Below are 15,394 nucleotides of genomic sequence, written 5' to 3'. Positions count from 1 at the left end.
AGAAGAGCTGGGCGCCTCCATCCCCAGCCTGTGGCAGCGTTCAGCAGCTCGGCCCCGCACCGGCCCGGGGGCGCGTCAAGGTGACTAGCATGCGGGAGATAGGGGTTTCAGCCTGCCATGGGGATGCTTAGCTGAGAAGGGGGTTTGGATGCTCCTGTCTTTGCGGAGAGCCCAGGGCGCGCGGGCCCAGGAGCGCCGGCGGGAGGGACCGGCCAAGGCGTCGCTCCCAAGGATGGTGAGCTGGACGCAGCGGGAGGCCCAGAGCCTCCCCTTCCTCCGCCTTCCCCTCGTCCGTCCTGCTCTCACGCTGTTATCCTGACCTCCTAGCGGGCAGCCTCCGCCGGCTGGCCCATCGCACTCACCCACTCAGCCATCCAGTCCCCAGGGTCTGCTGGCCTGCGGGGTAAGGAGATTAGAGCCAGTGCGGGGCGGAGGGAGCGGGCGAGGGCTTTAAAGGACCGGGCTGGAGCTGGGCTGGGGTTGGGCCGGGGCTGCGCGGGGCCGAGCAGACGTCGGGACTGAGCATGGCTGCACCGGGAATGGGACTTGGGCAGTGATGCCCAGGCCGCGGGGAATGGGGTGCTGACAACCGTGGATCTGGCCTGAGAAGGAGGCGGGGAATGAGGGTGGGTGGGCAGCATTAGAAAGCAAAGGCGCTTAGAGCAGGGCTCGGGATGTGCCCTGAACTGAGCAGGCCCTCTCCAAGCAGGCCGGCGGCATGATGGCAGAGAAGGCGCTGGAGGCTGTGGGCTGTGGACTAGGGCCGGGGGCTGTGGCCATGGCTGTGGTGCTGGAGGACGGGGCGGAGCCCCCTGTGCTGACCACGCACCTGAAGAAGGTGGAGAATCACATCACCGAAGCCCAGCGCTTCTCCCACCTACCCAAGCGCTCCGCCGTGGACATCGAGTTCGTGGAGCTGTCCTACTCCGTGCGGGAGGGGCCTTGCTGGCGCAAACGGGGTAGGGAACTGGGGAACCGCTGGGTTGCCTCTCCTGGAACTTGAGGCGAGGGTGGCCCCTTTTTTGCAAGTCGCACATCAGTGGGCCCTGCGGGACACTGAAATGTGTGCCTCAGACCCTCCCTCTCTGTGGAGGCAGTGGAGGTGCCGGAGTCGCTGCGCCCCCACAGCTGAGGGGCCAGCACTGTGGGGCACGGGGTTCAACTGGTCATTGAAGCTTTCCTCTTCTAAACAGGCTCTGTGACCTCTGGTTCTTGGTGAATTTCCCTTTATTATTTTACACAGGATCTCTGCCTTTGAGGGCTGGGATAAGAAAGTGGTGGGAGGGGCTGTATCTTCAGGGAGGGGAGTTCTATCTGGTCTACCTAAAGAACACTGTTAATTTTTTGAAGGTGTTCTCATTCCTGTCATCTTACTTCATTCTTGCCACAGTCCTTTGAAGCAGGCAGGGTGGAGGTTTGGCAGGATGGAGATCATCCCATGTTACCAATAAGGAAACTGAGGCCCAGGGAAGTTGAGTAACTTGACCAGTGTCACACAGGTAATAAGCGGTAGAGCTGGGACCAGAAGCCAGGTTTCCTGGCTCTCCATGCATTGTTCTTTTTCCTCTCTTAGTTAAGAATGCTGGCACACCTCCCTGTCCTCCCAATCAGGACAAGTCTGGGTAGGGCCACTGGCTGTGTTCCCCTGAACCTGACCATCTCCTGCATTCCTTGCCTTGAACAGCTTGAGCAGGGATGGGGAAGCTGTATTTGCTTCCCAGAGCCTGGGTGTGGGCCAGGGGTGGAGCTGGGACATTGTTCTCCGAGATTTAAGGTTTGTGGGTGCTTCAGGAAGGGACTGAACAAGAGCTGTCTTCCACTCCCCACCCTCACTCTGATGAGGGGCTCAGAAGTCCCGGGGCTTGAGCCAATGGAAACTGAGGCACCCGGGCTCCCTGCACAGTGCTGTAGCCCTAAGCAGTCTCTCTCGGCCCTAAGACCAGCTCTGTGCAAAATGACTTGGTAGCTATTATTTCCTTAGCCTTCTCATTTCCTCACAGTTTTAAGGAGAAATGAAGATAAAAAAGAAATGTGCTAGGTGGGCCAGCTCTCTGGTTTCTTCAACTCAATGGCCACAGGTTGACACCTATGACCTGCTCTTTCCTTTTGATCTTGCCAGCCCCATTCCACTCTACTGTCCCTTTTTGCTAGCCCCTTTCTCTGCCCTCTGTCCTTACCTTTCTGACTTCTCTTTGCCCTTGAATCCCTCTCCCCTTTTCTAGAAGACAGAAAGCAATTAAGGGCAGGCAGAGAGCAAACAGGGCAAGGGGCATGGAGAGAGAGATTTCTTTTCCTCTGTAAGGATTTGCCACCGCAAACTCAATTGCTGTTGAGTCAATTCCAACTCATAATGACCCTATATATGTGGCATTTCTCATTTTTTCAAAATACTTTTCTATTAATTATTATTATCTCATTTAATATTCACAGTAAACCTATTAAGTCCTTGGGAGGAGACATTCTTATCTTTCTTTTACAGATGAGGAAACTGAGGCCCTGAAAGATTAAGTGACTTGACAAAATTGCAGAGTTACTGACTGAGGCAGGACTAGAACCTCGACCTTGTGACCTTTCGATTATAGTACTGGTATAGAATGATGGATGTGTTGCTTCGTCTCCTTCTGCAGGAGGCAAAGAGAGGACCTTCAACTTTTACTTTATAGCAACGGCTCTTAAACTTTCCTGGAGTCATGGACTCCTTTGAGAATCTGCCAGAAACCACAGTCCTCTCCCCAGAAGATTGCACACCCATACCTGACGCTTTGCACATCATTTCCAGAAGTTGCTGGACCCCCTGATCTCCTTTGGGGCCGCAGACATTTGGTTAAGAGTCTTTGCTTTAGAGAAAGGAGATAACTTGCTCTTTCTGGGGTGAAAAGTCTAAGTGGTTTGTTCCTGGACTGGTGTCTTCAGCCTGAAGGCTTGGCAGGCTCCCTTCCAGGCTGAGCACTTATGGTACAGCAGGAGTCTGGAGACTTGGGTTCCTAGCCACTGATAAGCTGTGTGACTTTGGGCAGCCTGCTTACCCTCTCTTGGCCTTACTTTCCTCATCTGTAAACAGGGATGATCAAAATACCCACTGTACAGGCTTGTTATGAAGCTCAGCTGAGATAATATCTGTGAAAGTGCCTTGAGAAAGGCAAATGTAAGGTGATATTTCTATTAGGCATCCGTGTTTGATCCAGTGTTTGGCTGTGATTAAATGAGGGGAAGGTTCATCATTGCCAATTTCTTCCCCTGCAAAAGAATCCCTTCCCATGAGTGGCTCTGAAAAGAATATGCTGGAGTATACAACCAGGCATCTTTCTGATTGATGGTAATGATGACTGAGGCAGAGGGTTGGAACCTATGTGCTCCCTCTTCCTGTAAAGAACTTGCTGTGTGACCTTGGATGAGTCACTGGATATTCCTGGGTCCCAGTTGCCTCACCTATATTGTTACAGGAACAACTGAGGTAATGAGATTTGTAAACTGTAAAGTGCCATCTAGGTACTTGGTGTGATCAGGAGGCAACAGTGGACCTTGTACCTATAGAACACAGCTATATATATATTGGATCCAGTGCCCAGTCCTGGGCGCTCTGAAGGGAGGTTAAAGATGGCATCCCTTCACTGTCTCCACTAATGAGGTAGAGTAGGGAGGGAATTGGGTTCTGTGGGGATTGGAGGAGGGTATAGAAGGGAGAGTGTTAGGATGAGGGGATTAGTGTCTCCTCCCCACATGAGGCAGGTCTGCAAGCACAGCATTCAAGGCGCTCCTCACTGGCCTCATCCTTTCTCTCCATCCCCATATCTCACCAGGTAACTCCAGCTGGTCTGTGCCCTCTGTTCTCTAGGTTGCACTATATATACACTTGCACAGCAGCAGGGCTTTTCCCCCAAAGCCTGGAGGGGCCTCTGCCTTTTGAAATCCTGCTCATCCTTCAAGACTTAGCTCAAATGCTCCCTCTTCCATGAAGCCATTCCAGACTTTCCCTCTGCCTTCCCCCCTCCACTATTGATTCCATTTTTTGCATTCTTATAGCATGTTATTTGTATAACCCATATTTTATACCCATATTTTATTTTTCCTCAGGTCCTAGATGTTTTCTTGTTCATCTTCCTTGCCTAGACCATGACCTTCTGGGTATAAGAACTCAGAAACTGTGTCTTCATTTTTTTTTGTCCAGGTATCTGGTACAGAGCTTGGCATATAGGCATATAGCGAATATCAGTAAGCATCTGTCAAATGTAATTAGTAATAAAATGCCACTTTCAATGCACTCTGTGTGCCAAGCACTGTGTCGTATGCTTTATATACATCATCTCATTGAATCTTTACAACAACCCTATGAGATAGGTACTATCATCCTCATTTTACAGATAAGGGACCTGAAGCTCAGAGAGGTTAAGGAACTTGCCTGAGGTCACATAGCTGGTAAGTGTGGAGCCAGGATTTGAACCCAGACCCACCTGACTTCATATCAGTACTCTTAATGCATATGCCACCTCCCAATGAATGAATGAAAGGTGAGATTTTTGGGGGCCATGTTAGGGGCTGGAGAGACAAGCCCAGTGGGCAGAGAGCACAAAGCAAGAAGGCTTTTTTCAGAATGAGGCAGAAACTCTGAGAACATACATTCATAGAACAAACACTTACTGAGCATCTACTACATGCCAGTCTGCTGAGGTGAAAAGTTGAGTGAGACTAGACCCTGCCCCCAAGGAACTCATTGACTAAGAGGCTGGGGGAGAGGAGGTGAGTGACAGGCACATCAGGTGAGGAACACAAACAAGCAGGCATATGAAAAGCGGTATGAGAGCTCGGGAGAGTCAGCCTGATCAGTCTTCCTGGCGGGGGTGCGAGAGTGGCTACCGTGTTTATGGGAGAGACCAGGGTCTTCTATAATCGTGATCTGGTCTCCACACCCATCTATGAGTTATGTGGGTTTTTCTATGGCCTTCAGGAGAGGATTGTTGCCTCTAATACTTTGACATTAGTGGTGGTCATTTTTAGAGGAATAGGATGAGAGGATGTGGGGTACTGCTGGGCCTATTGGGTAGGGATTGCCTATTTCACTGATGGCCATAGCTGCTGCTAAGAGTTTTGGGTCACCTCTGTTCACTATAGCCCTGACCAGAAGTTCCTTCCCCACGCACTGCAGGTTATAAGACCCTCCTCAAGTGCCTATCGGGCAAATTCTGCCGCCGGGAGCTGATTGGCATCATGGGCCCCTCGGGGGCTGGCAAGTCCACGTTCATGAACATCTTGGCAGGGTACAGGTGAGGAGAAGGGTAGGGTGGGATGGGGGATGGGGCCCAGGAAGAAGGATCTCCTGGGGAGCAGGTAAAGGCTTGTCTTAGTCATCTAGTGCTGCTATAACAGAAATATCACAAGTGGATGGCTTTAACAAACAGAAATTTATTTTCTCACAGTAAAGTAGGCTAAAAGTCCAAATTCAGGGTGTCAGCTCCAGGAGAAAACTTTCTCTTTCTGTTGGCTCTGGAGGAAGGTCCTTGTCTTCAGTCTTCCCTTGGTCTGAGAGCATCTCAGTGGAGGAACCTCAGGTCCAAAGGATGTGCTCTGCTGCTTTCTTGGTGGTATGAGGTTCCCCCACTCTCTGCTTACTTCCCTTTCCTTTTATCTCTTGAGAGATAAAAGGTGGTACAGGCCACATCCCAGGAAAACTCCCTTTACATCGGATCAGGGAGGTGACCTGAGTAAGGGTAGTGTTATAATCTCACCCTAATCCTCTTCACATAAAATTATAATCACAAAATGGAAGACAACCACAGAATACTGGGAATCATGGCCTAACCAAGTAAATACACACGTTTTTGGGGGGACATAATTCAATCCATGACATTCCACCCCTTGGCCCCTAAAAAATCACATTCTTGCAACATGCAAAACATATTCACCCCATCATATCATAGCAAAAGTCTTAACTCCAAGTCCAAAATCCAAAAATTCTGCTTCATCTGTGAAATCTAAAATACAAGTTATCTGCTTCCAAAGGTACAATGGCAGAACAGGCACAAGCTAGACATTTCCATTACAAATAGGAGAAATTGGAGGAAAAGAAGGGATAACAGTCACCAAGCAAGTCAGCAGAACTGATTACTTTAGCCCTCAAGGCTTTGGAAATAATCCTTTGTTCTCTGAGACCATTTACACAATAGACCTGCCCTCCAGATAGGTATTAGCCACACTCTCTAGATTCTGAGTGCAAGCCCCTTGGTCCTGGGCTTCAGCTCTGCCTTCCAGGCTCACTGGGACAGCAACTCTGCTCCCTCGGCTTTAGGTGCAAAATTCTCCTAGTCAATCTGAGTGGCAACTCCACCCGTAGAAACACCAGAGGTCCTGGCCATACCTTTTGAGACTGAGGCAGCTCGGCTTCTTGCATTCCTTGTCTCTTCAGCTTCTGCTTCCTGGTTTCTTGGCCTCTCAGCTCCTTGGGCCACATGCCCGCACCTGCCCTACTGGGGCAAGTGTTCCAAAGCTCTGTAGTTCTACCAACAAGTGCCTGGAGGCACCCCAGTCTGCCATGAAGCCTCCTGTGCACAGGAACTCAGCTCTCTGGTTCCGTGGGTCAGCAAGCCTAACTCCATCGACAAGTGCCTGGAAGCACGCCACTCCACCAGGAAGCCTCCTGCGCACAGGCACTCAGCTCTCTCAACTGTGGGTCGGCTCCAGTGCTGTCTGGTGCTGGCCTCCTGGTTCTGCTGCTACTGGTTGTCTGTCGCTGCTGCTTCTCTGCCGCTGCAGGTTCTCTGCTGCTGCTGGCTCTCTGTCAATGTTACTCCTTTACCCATTCACAGTTTCAAAACCACTTCCACATTTTAGGTGTCTGTTAGAGAAGCACCCCACTCTCGGTACCAAATTCTATCTTAGTCATCTAGTGCTGCTATCACAGAAACACCACAAGTGGATGGCTTTAACTAACAGAAGTTTATTTTCTCACAGTAAAGTAGGCTAAAAGTCCAAATTCAGGGTGTCAGCTCCAGGAGAAAACTTTCTCTTTCTGTTGGCTCTGGAGGAAGGTCCTTGTCTTCAGTCTTCCCTTGGTCTGAGAGCATCTCAGTGGAGGAACCTCAGGTCCAAAGGATGTGCTCTGCTGCTTTCTTGGTGGTATGAGGTTCCCCTACTCTCTGCTTGCTTCTCTTTCATCTTTTGAGAGATAAAAGGTGGTGCAGGCCACACCCCAGGGAAACTCCCTTTACATCGGATCAGGGAGGTGACCTGAGTAAGGGTGGTGTTACAAACCCACCCTAATCCTCCTAACATAAAATTATAATCACAAAATGGAAGACAACCATAGAATACTGGGAATCATGGCCTAACCAAGTAAATACACACGTTTTTGGGGGGACATAATTCAATCCATGACAGGGATCCTAAAGTAGGTGTGGCCAATGCTCATTCTCACCATTGCTCCTGCAGGGAGTCTGGCATGAAGGGGCAGATCCTGGTCAATGGGAGGCCACGGGAGCTGAGGACCTTCCGCAAAATGTCCTGTTACATCATGCAGGATGACATGCTGCTGCCACACCTAACAGTGTTGGAAGCCATGATGGTGAGGGCTAGATGGCCATCTTCTCTTCCCACCCACCCTTAATCTGCTATCTGCTGTCCTCATCCTCCTCATTGGCCAAGGGGTCAAGGCAGGGCCCCCTTCCACACATACCTGACTAGCCTACTCTCTGGGCTCCAGGTCTCTGCTAACCTGAAGCTGAGTGAGAAGCAAGAGGTGAAGAAGGAGCTGGTAAGTGTGGAGGGGAGGGAATGGGACAGCTTCCCCTTTTGGTGCTACTGAGTTCTGGGGCCCCAAGTTGGAGGGTGGGAGAGTGGTCGCCAAGGCTGGGACAGTGGACTTAAGGGAGATGCTGTTTTAAATTGGGCCATGCCCAGAGGAAGCAGAGACTATGAAGCTGATCTGGGGTGGGTGGGGGGGCTGGCCAGGTAACAGAGATCCTGACGGCACTGGGCCTGATGTCCTGCTCCCACACGAGGACAGCCCTGCTCTCCGGCGGGCAGAGGAAGCGCCTGGCCATCGCTCTGGAGCTGGTCAACAACCCACCTGTCATGTTCTTTGACGAGCCCACCAGGTAGTTCTCCTCGCTTCTCCCACCAGAATTCCTCCCTCCCCTAGCCTGGGGCTGGAGGCTGCATCTTTGCCATTGCTGCTGCAGACCAGAGCCTCTGTTTGCAGCCCCCGGGGCCAAGATAAAGCCTAGTTCCTCATTTCCATCCCTGCCAGTCCTGCCCTATCTGGGGTATCCTGTTGCTATGAACAGCCCCATCCTTCACCCAGGCAGAAATCCAGTTGTCCTCATTGATGCCTTCTTCCCCTTCTCCCCCGGACAGCCAATCAGTCAATGAGGCCTTTGATTCTACCTCCTTTAGATAGCTCTTGGATTTGCCCCTGCCCCTGTCCTCAGAGCCAGCATTTCAGCTCAGGACATCATCAGCTCTTGCCTGCATTTCTGCAACAGACTCCTGTCTCCTTACCTCCTGTCTCTCCCAGCCGATCCTTCCCCTACACTTGAGCCAGAGTGATCATTCTAAAAGACAAATCTGGCAAAATTTAATTACCTGCTTAAAAACACGCAATCGTTTGCCCTCAGAATAAAGTCAGATGACCTACAAGGTCTTGTTCCCAACTTACTTTTCCAGCCTCGGGTCTTCCTTCATCCTGTCTTGCATTTTATGCTCTAATAATAATGAGTTGCTTAAAATTCCCTGGTCAAACCATGTGTTTCATGCCTCTAAGCTTTGCACGTGCTGTGTCTTCTGCCGGGAATGCCCTTCACCATGAACCTCCCCTTCTACCTTCACCTGGCTTAACTCATTTTTTTTTTTCTTCAGCATCTTTTTTTTTTTTTTTTTTTTAATTGTAGTAAATATATAGTCGGAATCGACTTGACAGCACTGGGTTTTTTGGGTAAATATATAGGTAACAAAACATTGGGCATTTCAACAATCTTCATATATATAGTTCAGTGACATTAATTATGATCATTCCATTATTCAACCATCACCCTTATCACCTGGCTTAACTTTTACTTCTTCCAGGCTCACTCAGGAAACCTCTGACTCCCCTCCAACACCCTCGTACAGAGTTAAAGCCTCACCCTCTTCCTCATCCTGTATTTCTACAGCATTTTCCACATGGTCTAAATCGATCTGTGCACTTGTCTGTTTCTCCTTCCAGACCTTCGCCACCATAATCCCAGTGCCTGGCATACTGCAGGTGCTCAGTATATGCTTCCCAAAGTGAACAGTTCTCTGGGCTTCCTGGCCTCAAAATGCCTGAACCCTTCAGGGTGTACACAATATGAAGGTGGCCAGAGTGACCCCTTCCTGCCAGCTCCATGCCCTTTACAGCAGCTGTCCCACCCTAAGCAGCCCCTTCTCTTGGCCCCACCCACCCCCCTCACCCAGCTCCCTGGTGGCCTCTCTCTGGACAGTGGTCTGGATAGCGCCTCCTGTTTCCAAGTGGTGTCCCTCATGAAGTCCCTGGCCCAGGGAGGCCGTACCATCATCTGCACCATCCACCAGCCCAGTGCCAAGCTCTTTGAGATGTTTGACAAGGTGAGTACCTCCAGGACTCAAAGAAGATTGGCCTGAGGTAGGGAGAGGGAATGGGGTCATAGAGGTACTGGTGGGGCTTCGCCTTGTACGCTGGTCATGTTTTCCTCAGCTTTTTCTTTCCACCTCAGCTCTACATCCTGAGCCAGGGTCAGTGCATCTTCAAGGGCATGGTCACCAACTTGATTCCCTATCTGAAGGGGCAGGGCTTGCACTGCCCCACCTACCACAACCCTGCTGACTTTAGTGAGTAGGGACCTAAGGGAGGGGCTGGGATATGGTGGCGGTGGGCCAAACCTGGGGGCAGAGATCTCACTGTCACTTGCCTTCCCTACATATCCAAGGAGGGGTTAGCTTGCCCCTGGGAAGTGAGGGTGGATCTTTGCTGAGCACTCGCCTCTGTGTCCCCCAGTCATTGAGGTGGCCTCTGGCGAGTATGGAGACTTGAACCCCATGCTGTTCAGGGCTGTGCAGAATGGGCTCTGTGCCATGGCTGAGAAGAGCAGCCCTGAGAAGAATGAGGTCCCCCCCACCTGCCCCCCTTGCTCTCAGGTGAGTAGGGGTAGAGAGGGCAGAGAGGGCAGAGTGGGGGAAGGGAGAAGGTACCACGGAAAATGGCCCTGGCAAAGAGGCTGCTCCCAGAGGTATCGCAACCATTGGGTACTAAGAACAGCACAGGACTTGGAATGTTGTTGTTGTTGTTGGGTGCCATCAAGTTGATTCAGACTCTTAGCCAACCCATGTGACAGAGTAGAATTGCCTTATAGGGCCTTCTAGGCTATAATCTTTACGGAAGCAGATTGCTAGGTCTTTCTCCTGCAGAGTTGCTGGGTGGGCTAGCACTGCCAACCTTTCTGTTGGTAGCCAAACCCTTAACCATTGTGCTACCAGGGCTTGGACTTGGAGTAGACCTACTATTAACAGCTATGTGACCTTGGGCAAGTTACCTAACCTTTTTGAGCCCAGTTTTCCATTCATTTATATGGTCAGCAAATTCTTATTGAGCATCTATAGTGTGTTCTCAGTACTAGCACATTGCTTGTGTAGTACGAAAGACAGACTTCATCTCTAGCCTCAGGGCCCATGTGGCTTACTCTCCTCTCTAACCTGGAGGTGAGGATACTTACCTCACAGGGTTATGGGGAGGACTGATTAGATATCATGCCAAGCTCTTAGCACTGGACCTGGTACAGCAGGTGTTTGTTCAGTTCTGGTTCTCGTCCGTAAATGAGATACTGTAACCCTTGAAAACTGGGAGGGCTAGTTGTTGCTATTGTTGTCAATATTAGCATTATTAAATAATATTATTGTGAAACTGGGGACATAAAGAAATTGTAACCTTAGGGTAAATATTTTTCAATGGATTAAAGAATAGAAGTGACCGATTGGTGTCCTTGACTCCCTTTCCTCCTCCCTTCCAAGGCTTTACCCCCTCGGTGTATTTTTCTCTGAATCTCACTCTGATTCACACCCCCGAATACAGCTTCCAGGTACAGAACTCAATGGTGGAGAATACTCCTTCTGTCCACCTGAAAGACCCCTGCCCTGGGGAAGGGCTCAGGGGTTTTCCCATTCGCTAGCTGGGTAGGCAATGGTGGTGGGTAGGCTCACCTGATCCTGTTTCCTCTCACCCAGGAAGTGGATCCCATTGAAAGCCACACCTTTGCCACCAGCACTCTCACGCAGTTCTGCATCCTCTTCAAGAGGACCTTCTTGTCCATCCTCAGGGACACGGTGAGGCATCAAGTTGGGAGAGAGGAGGCCTGGTCTTCTGGGGCCTCGGATCCTAGCAGATGGGATGGGAGTGGGGTCCCTCTTCCAGTGGCCCCCTATTGAGGTATATGAGTCTGTGAGGGCAGCTCCGAGTTCCTCCTCCAGGATGGCCTGCCCTGCAGCCTACCCACCCTGGATATGGCTCACCCTGCCTGTCCCCCTCTCCGACCCCATGGTGGCGCCCCCCTCCCACAGGTCCTGACCCACCTGCGGTTCATGTCCCATGTGGTGATCGGTGTGCTCATTGGCCTCCTCTACCTGCACATTGGTGACGATGCCAGCAAGGTCTTCAACAACACCGGCTGCCTCTTCTTCTCCATGCTGTTCCTCATGTTCGCTGCCCTCATGCCAACTGTGCTCACCTGTGAGCTGAGCTGCCCTGGGCATGGGGCACAGGGTTGGGGCCAAGGTGTCGGGCAGCAGCGCTGCCTAAATCTGTCTGTCTCCTCAGTTCCCTTAGAGATGGCGGTCTTCATGAGGGAGCACCTCAACTACTGGTACAGCCTCAAAGCATACTACCTGGCCAAGACTATGGCTGATGTGCCCTTTCAGGTGAGCCTCTTCTTCCCATTTACCCACTGCTTCCATCTTGTCTTGCTCTGTCTACTCGCCCTTGGTTCCCCCAATGCTGTTACCTTCCATCTTTTCCTTTACTTCTCCTCACTTAGTCAATAGGTGGTGGGTACCTATCATGTCCTAGGTTCTATGCCAGGCACTGGGGATAAAAGCAATGAAGAAGGCTGACACAGTCTTGACTTGTGGAACTTGCGATCTAGTGGAAACAATAAATGACAGACAGAAAATGATGAAAGTAATAATCCCACAAATGACTCCGTAAACCTCATTAAAGGCAGTACCAGTGTAGGCTCTGGAACCTCACTACTAAATGCTAGTTGTGAGACCTTGGACAGGCCACCTCATCTGTCTGTGCTTCAGTGCACCCATCTATAAAATGGGATGCTAGCACCTGCCGTAGCATTGGCTGTTCGGATTAACTAAGTTAATACATGCCAAATACTTAAGATAGTGCTTGGCACATACTAGCCAAAAACCAGCTGCCATCGAGTTGATTTCAACTCATGGCAACCCTATGTGTGTCAGAGCAGAACTGTGCTTTTCAGTGGCTGATTTTTGGAAGTAGATTGCCAGAACTTTCTTCCAAGGTGACTCTGGGTGGACTTGAACCTCCACTGTTAGTAGCCAAATGCGTTTAACCATTTGCACAACCCAGGGACTCCTGGCACATACTAAATATTAGCTTCTTTTGTTTTTAAATATTTTGTTGTGTTTTTGGTGAAAGTACAGGGTCACTATGAGTCAGAATCGACTCCACGGCACTGGGTTTGGTTTTTGGTTTATACGCAGCAAAACAGGTTCCCATTCACATAATGTTCAGTGACATTGCTTACATTCACATCGTTTCATCATTCTCACTATCTCCGCTCTAGTTGTTCCATTCCCATTAACCTAGTCTCATTTCCACCAACCTTCTCTATGCTTTAGAGTAGTTGTTGTCCCTTTGATCTCATATACATAATTTTTTTAAAAAGTGCAGTACTTAAGAGTACATTCTTTACTTTTTTGAGCTAACCTGCTATTTAGTTAAAAGGTGGCTTCAGGGAATAGCTTTGGCTCAGGGTGTAAAGAGTATCTCAGCGCAATAGTCTCAGGGATTCCTTCAGTCTCAGTGGGTCCAATAAGTCTAGATTCTTTGAGAATTTGAGTTCTGTTCCACGTTTTTCTCCCTTTCTGTTAGGATTCATCTGTTGTGACTCTGATGAGAATGTTCGATAGTGGGAGCTGGGCACCATCTAGTTCTTCTGGTCTCAAGGTAGAGGAGGCCATGGTTCATGGAGACAATTAGTCCTGTCATCTGATTCCTTCTCTGATTCTTGGATTTTCTTCTTTCTCTTTTGGTCCAGATGAATAGAGACCAATAGTTTTATCTTAGAATATTAATTTTTTGTTGTTATTACCACAACTACCTATTTATAAGCACGAGGGCTACCGCTAATCTGTAGGGTACCTTTGTGCAAATTAGAAGAATTAGTACTCCTTCCTCAGGGTGGATGCTTCACTGTGCCAGGGCGCATGGCCTGGTGAGCAGAGCACGAGCTGGATCTCAGCCTCTAGTCGCCTCTTGGTTGGGGAACAACATGCACAACTGTATGTCGTGGATGCAGTTAGTCCTTGCCCTCCATACAGTGATAGTCTCATAGGGTGAGCCCAGCACCCTCATATATAGAGTTAATGAATTAACAGCATAAGGAATCAGCCGGTACGGATGGAAATGAGCTTAGAGGAAAAAGTCACTGTGCCTAAGAACTAGTCAGAGTGGACCTAATGGAAGAGGCGGGACTAAAACATGAAGAAGGTCCATGTAGTCAGGGAGGAAGGGGACATGTGTCAGTCTGGGGTGATGGCACGAAGCAGTGTGTGGAGGGAGGTACGCTCTGGGAATCGGTGTTCTAGAGGTTCCTGCCTGGGCGGATAGGGTGGAGGGTCTTGGCCACCATGCCCTTCTAGCTGTCCTCCAGCTAGTCCATGCCCAGCCCTGTGCCTGCTCCCCAGGTGGTATGCCCAGCAGTGTACTGCAGCATCGTGTACTGGATGACGGGCCAGCCAGCCGAGACCAGCCGCTTCCTGCTCTTCTCAGCCCTGGCCACAGCAACCGCCTTGGTGGCCCAGTCTCTGGGGCTGCTGATCGGAGCTGCCTCCAATTCTCTACAGGTGGGAGGGGCCCTGAGAGGGGATGGGGTCTCACAGCAGGATGGAGGAGCTGGCCATAAGGGGAGGGATGAACCTGCAGGGAAACACTAGGGTCACTCTAGTCCTGGGTCTGTGCTGGTCACCCTGGTGACAGCTGGGTCTTCCTCCACTCTCCCCAGGTAGCCACATTTGTGGGGCCGGTTACCGCTATCCCTGTCCTCTTGTTTTCCGGCTTCTTTGTCTCTTTCAAGACCATCCCCACTTACCTTCAATGGAGCTCCTACCTCTCCTACGTCAGGTCAGCACCCCTTCCCTCACCATCTGCCCCTGCTCCTCCCCGCAGGGGGCCACACCCAGGTCTTCCTGAGCTGTACAAAATCTGGCGCCTGCCCTACTATACTTTGCGGAGGGTACCCTTGTCCGCCCCCAGGAACAAGAGCGCTACAGCTGGGCTCTCACAGTTTCCCAGGAAGGGGATCCCTGTGGTCTGTATCTTGCTCTGATGCCCCTGCATATGTAGGTATGGCTTTGAGGGAGTGATCCTGACAATCTATGGCATGGAGCGAGGAGACCTGATGTGCTCAGAGGAACGCTGCCCATTCCGGGAGCCGCAGAGCATCCTCCGAGCTCTAGATGTGGAGGATGCAAAGCTCTACATGGACTTCGTGGTCTTGGGCATCTTCTTCCTGGCCCTACGGCTGCTGGCATACCTCGTGCTCCGTTACCGGGTCAAGTCTGAGAGATAGAGCCTTGCGCCTGGCTTGCGCCCCTGCCCCGCAGCAGGAAGCCCCCAGCCTCAGCCCTTTGGGACTGTTTTAACCTTGTAGACTTGGGCACTGGTTGCTGGTGCAGCCACCCTTCCCTCCCTCGGCTCCTCCAAAGACTGACTAGCAGGCTGAGCTCCCAGCCCTGGCCCTGGGGTTGGGGCTCCAGCCTCCCCAAGTACACTGGAGTTTTTCCCAAGTCGATGCGGTTTGTAGCTCCCTCCCTCTTCTCTCCAACGCCTGCATGCGAAGACCATGAGGAGGCTGCCACCCTCTTCCTGCCCTTGGCACCCTCCTCTGTTGTGTGCCTGGGAGCTCCGGGCTCTCCAGGCCCTACTTACAACTGACCAAAGCGGCCCCTCTGGGGACCCCCACCACACAAGTGTTTGTAAACTGGGCTGCTATAAGGTTGGGGTTCCAGGGCTGGGCCCTGCTGGAGTCTCCCAGAAGTCCCATTATGGATGTTGGCATGGAGCAGGAAAGGACTCTGGAAGTCTCTTCCTCCTCCTCACCTTGTCCCCACCCCCAGACCCTGGCTGATTTGGACAATCTGCTGGGACAGAAGCTGGGTTTTCTGT

The 15,394-nt window shown here is 50.9% G+C and overlaps 1 protein-coding gene across 1 annotated transcript; it reads left to right on the top strand.

The window, feature by feature from the left end:
• The first annotated feature begins 632 nt into the window (after positions 1–632).
• Positions 633–14,925, top strand: ABCG4 (ATP binding cassette subfamily G member 4). Its single transcript, XM_064268954.1, has 13 exons — positions 633–959; positions 5,144–5,261; positions 7,423–7,555; positions 7,694–7,744; positions 7,942–8,087; positions 9,450–9,573; positions 9,702–9,816; positions 9,983–10,122; positions 11,206–11,304; positions 11,539–11,895; positions 13,915–14,073; positions 14,232–14,350; positions 14,573–14,925. The coding sequence occupies exons 1-13, from the start codon at positions 719–721 to the stop codon at positions 14,796–14,798; spliced, it is 2,028 nt and encodes a 675-aa protein (XP_064125024.1). The 5' UTR covers positions 633–718; the 3' UTR covers positions 14,799–14,925.
• Positions 14,926–15,394: the final 469 nt, after the last annotated feature.

The sequence above is a fragment of the Loxodonta africana genome, chromosome 15 (assembly GCF_030014295.1).
Source record: "Loxodonta africana isolate mLoxAfr1 chromosome 15, mLoxAfr1.hap2, whole genome shotgun sequence".
Lineage (NCBI taxonomy): Eukaryota > Metazoa > Chordata > Mammalia > Proboscidea > Elephantidae > Loxodonta > Loxodonta africana.
Note: the sequence above shows the minus strand (reverse complement) of the source record. Positions and strands in the feature narration are given on the sequence as shown.

Bases quoted from the DNA above. Each gene is read 5' to 3' on its own strand.
- ABCG4 (XM_064268954.1), top strand. From the start codon at position 719: ATGATGGCAGAGAAGGCGCTGGAGGCTGTGGGCTGTGGACTAGGGCCG. The intron at 960-5,143 runs GTAGGGAACTGG...CACGCACTGCAG, and splicing joins GCCTTGCTGGCGCAAACGGG to GTTATAAGACCCTCCTCAAG. The intron at 7,556-7,693 runs GTGAGGGCTAGA...TCTGGGCTCCAG, and splicing joins CAGTGTTGGAAGCCATGATG to GTCTCTGCTAACCTGAAGCT.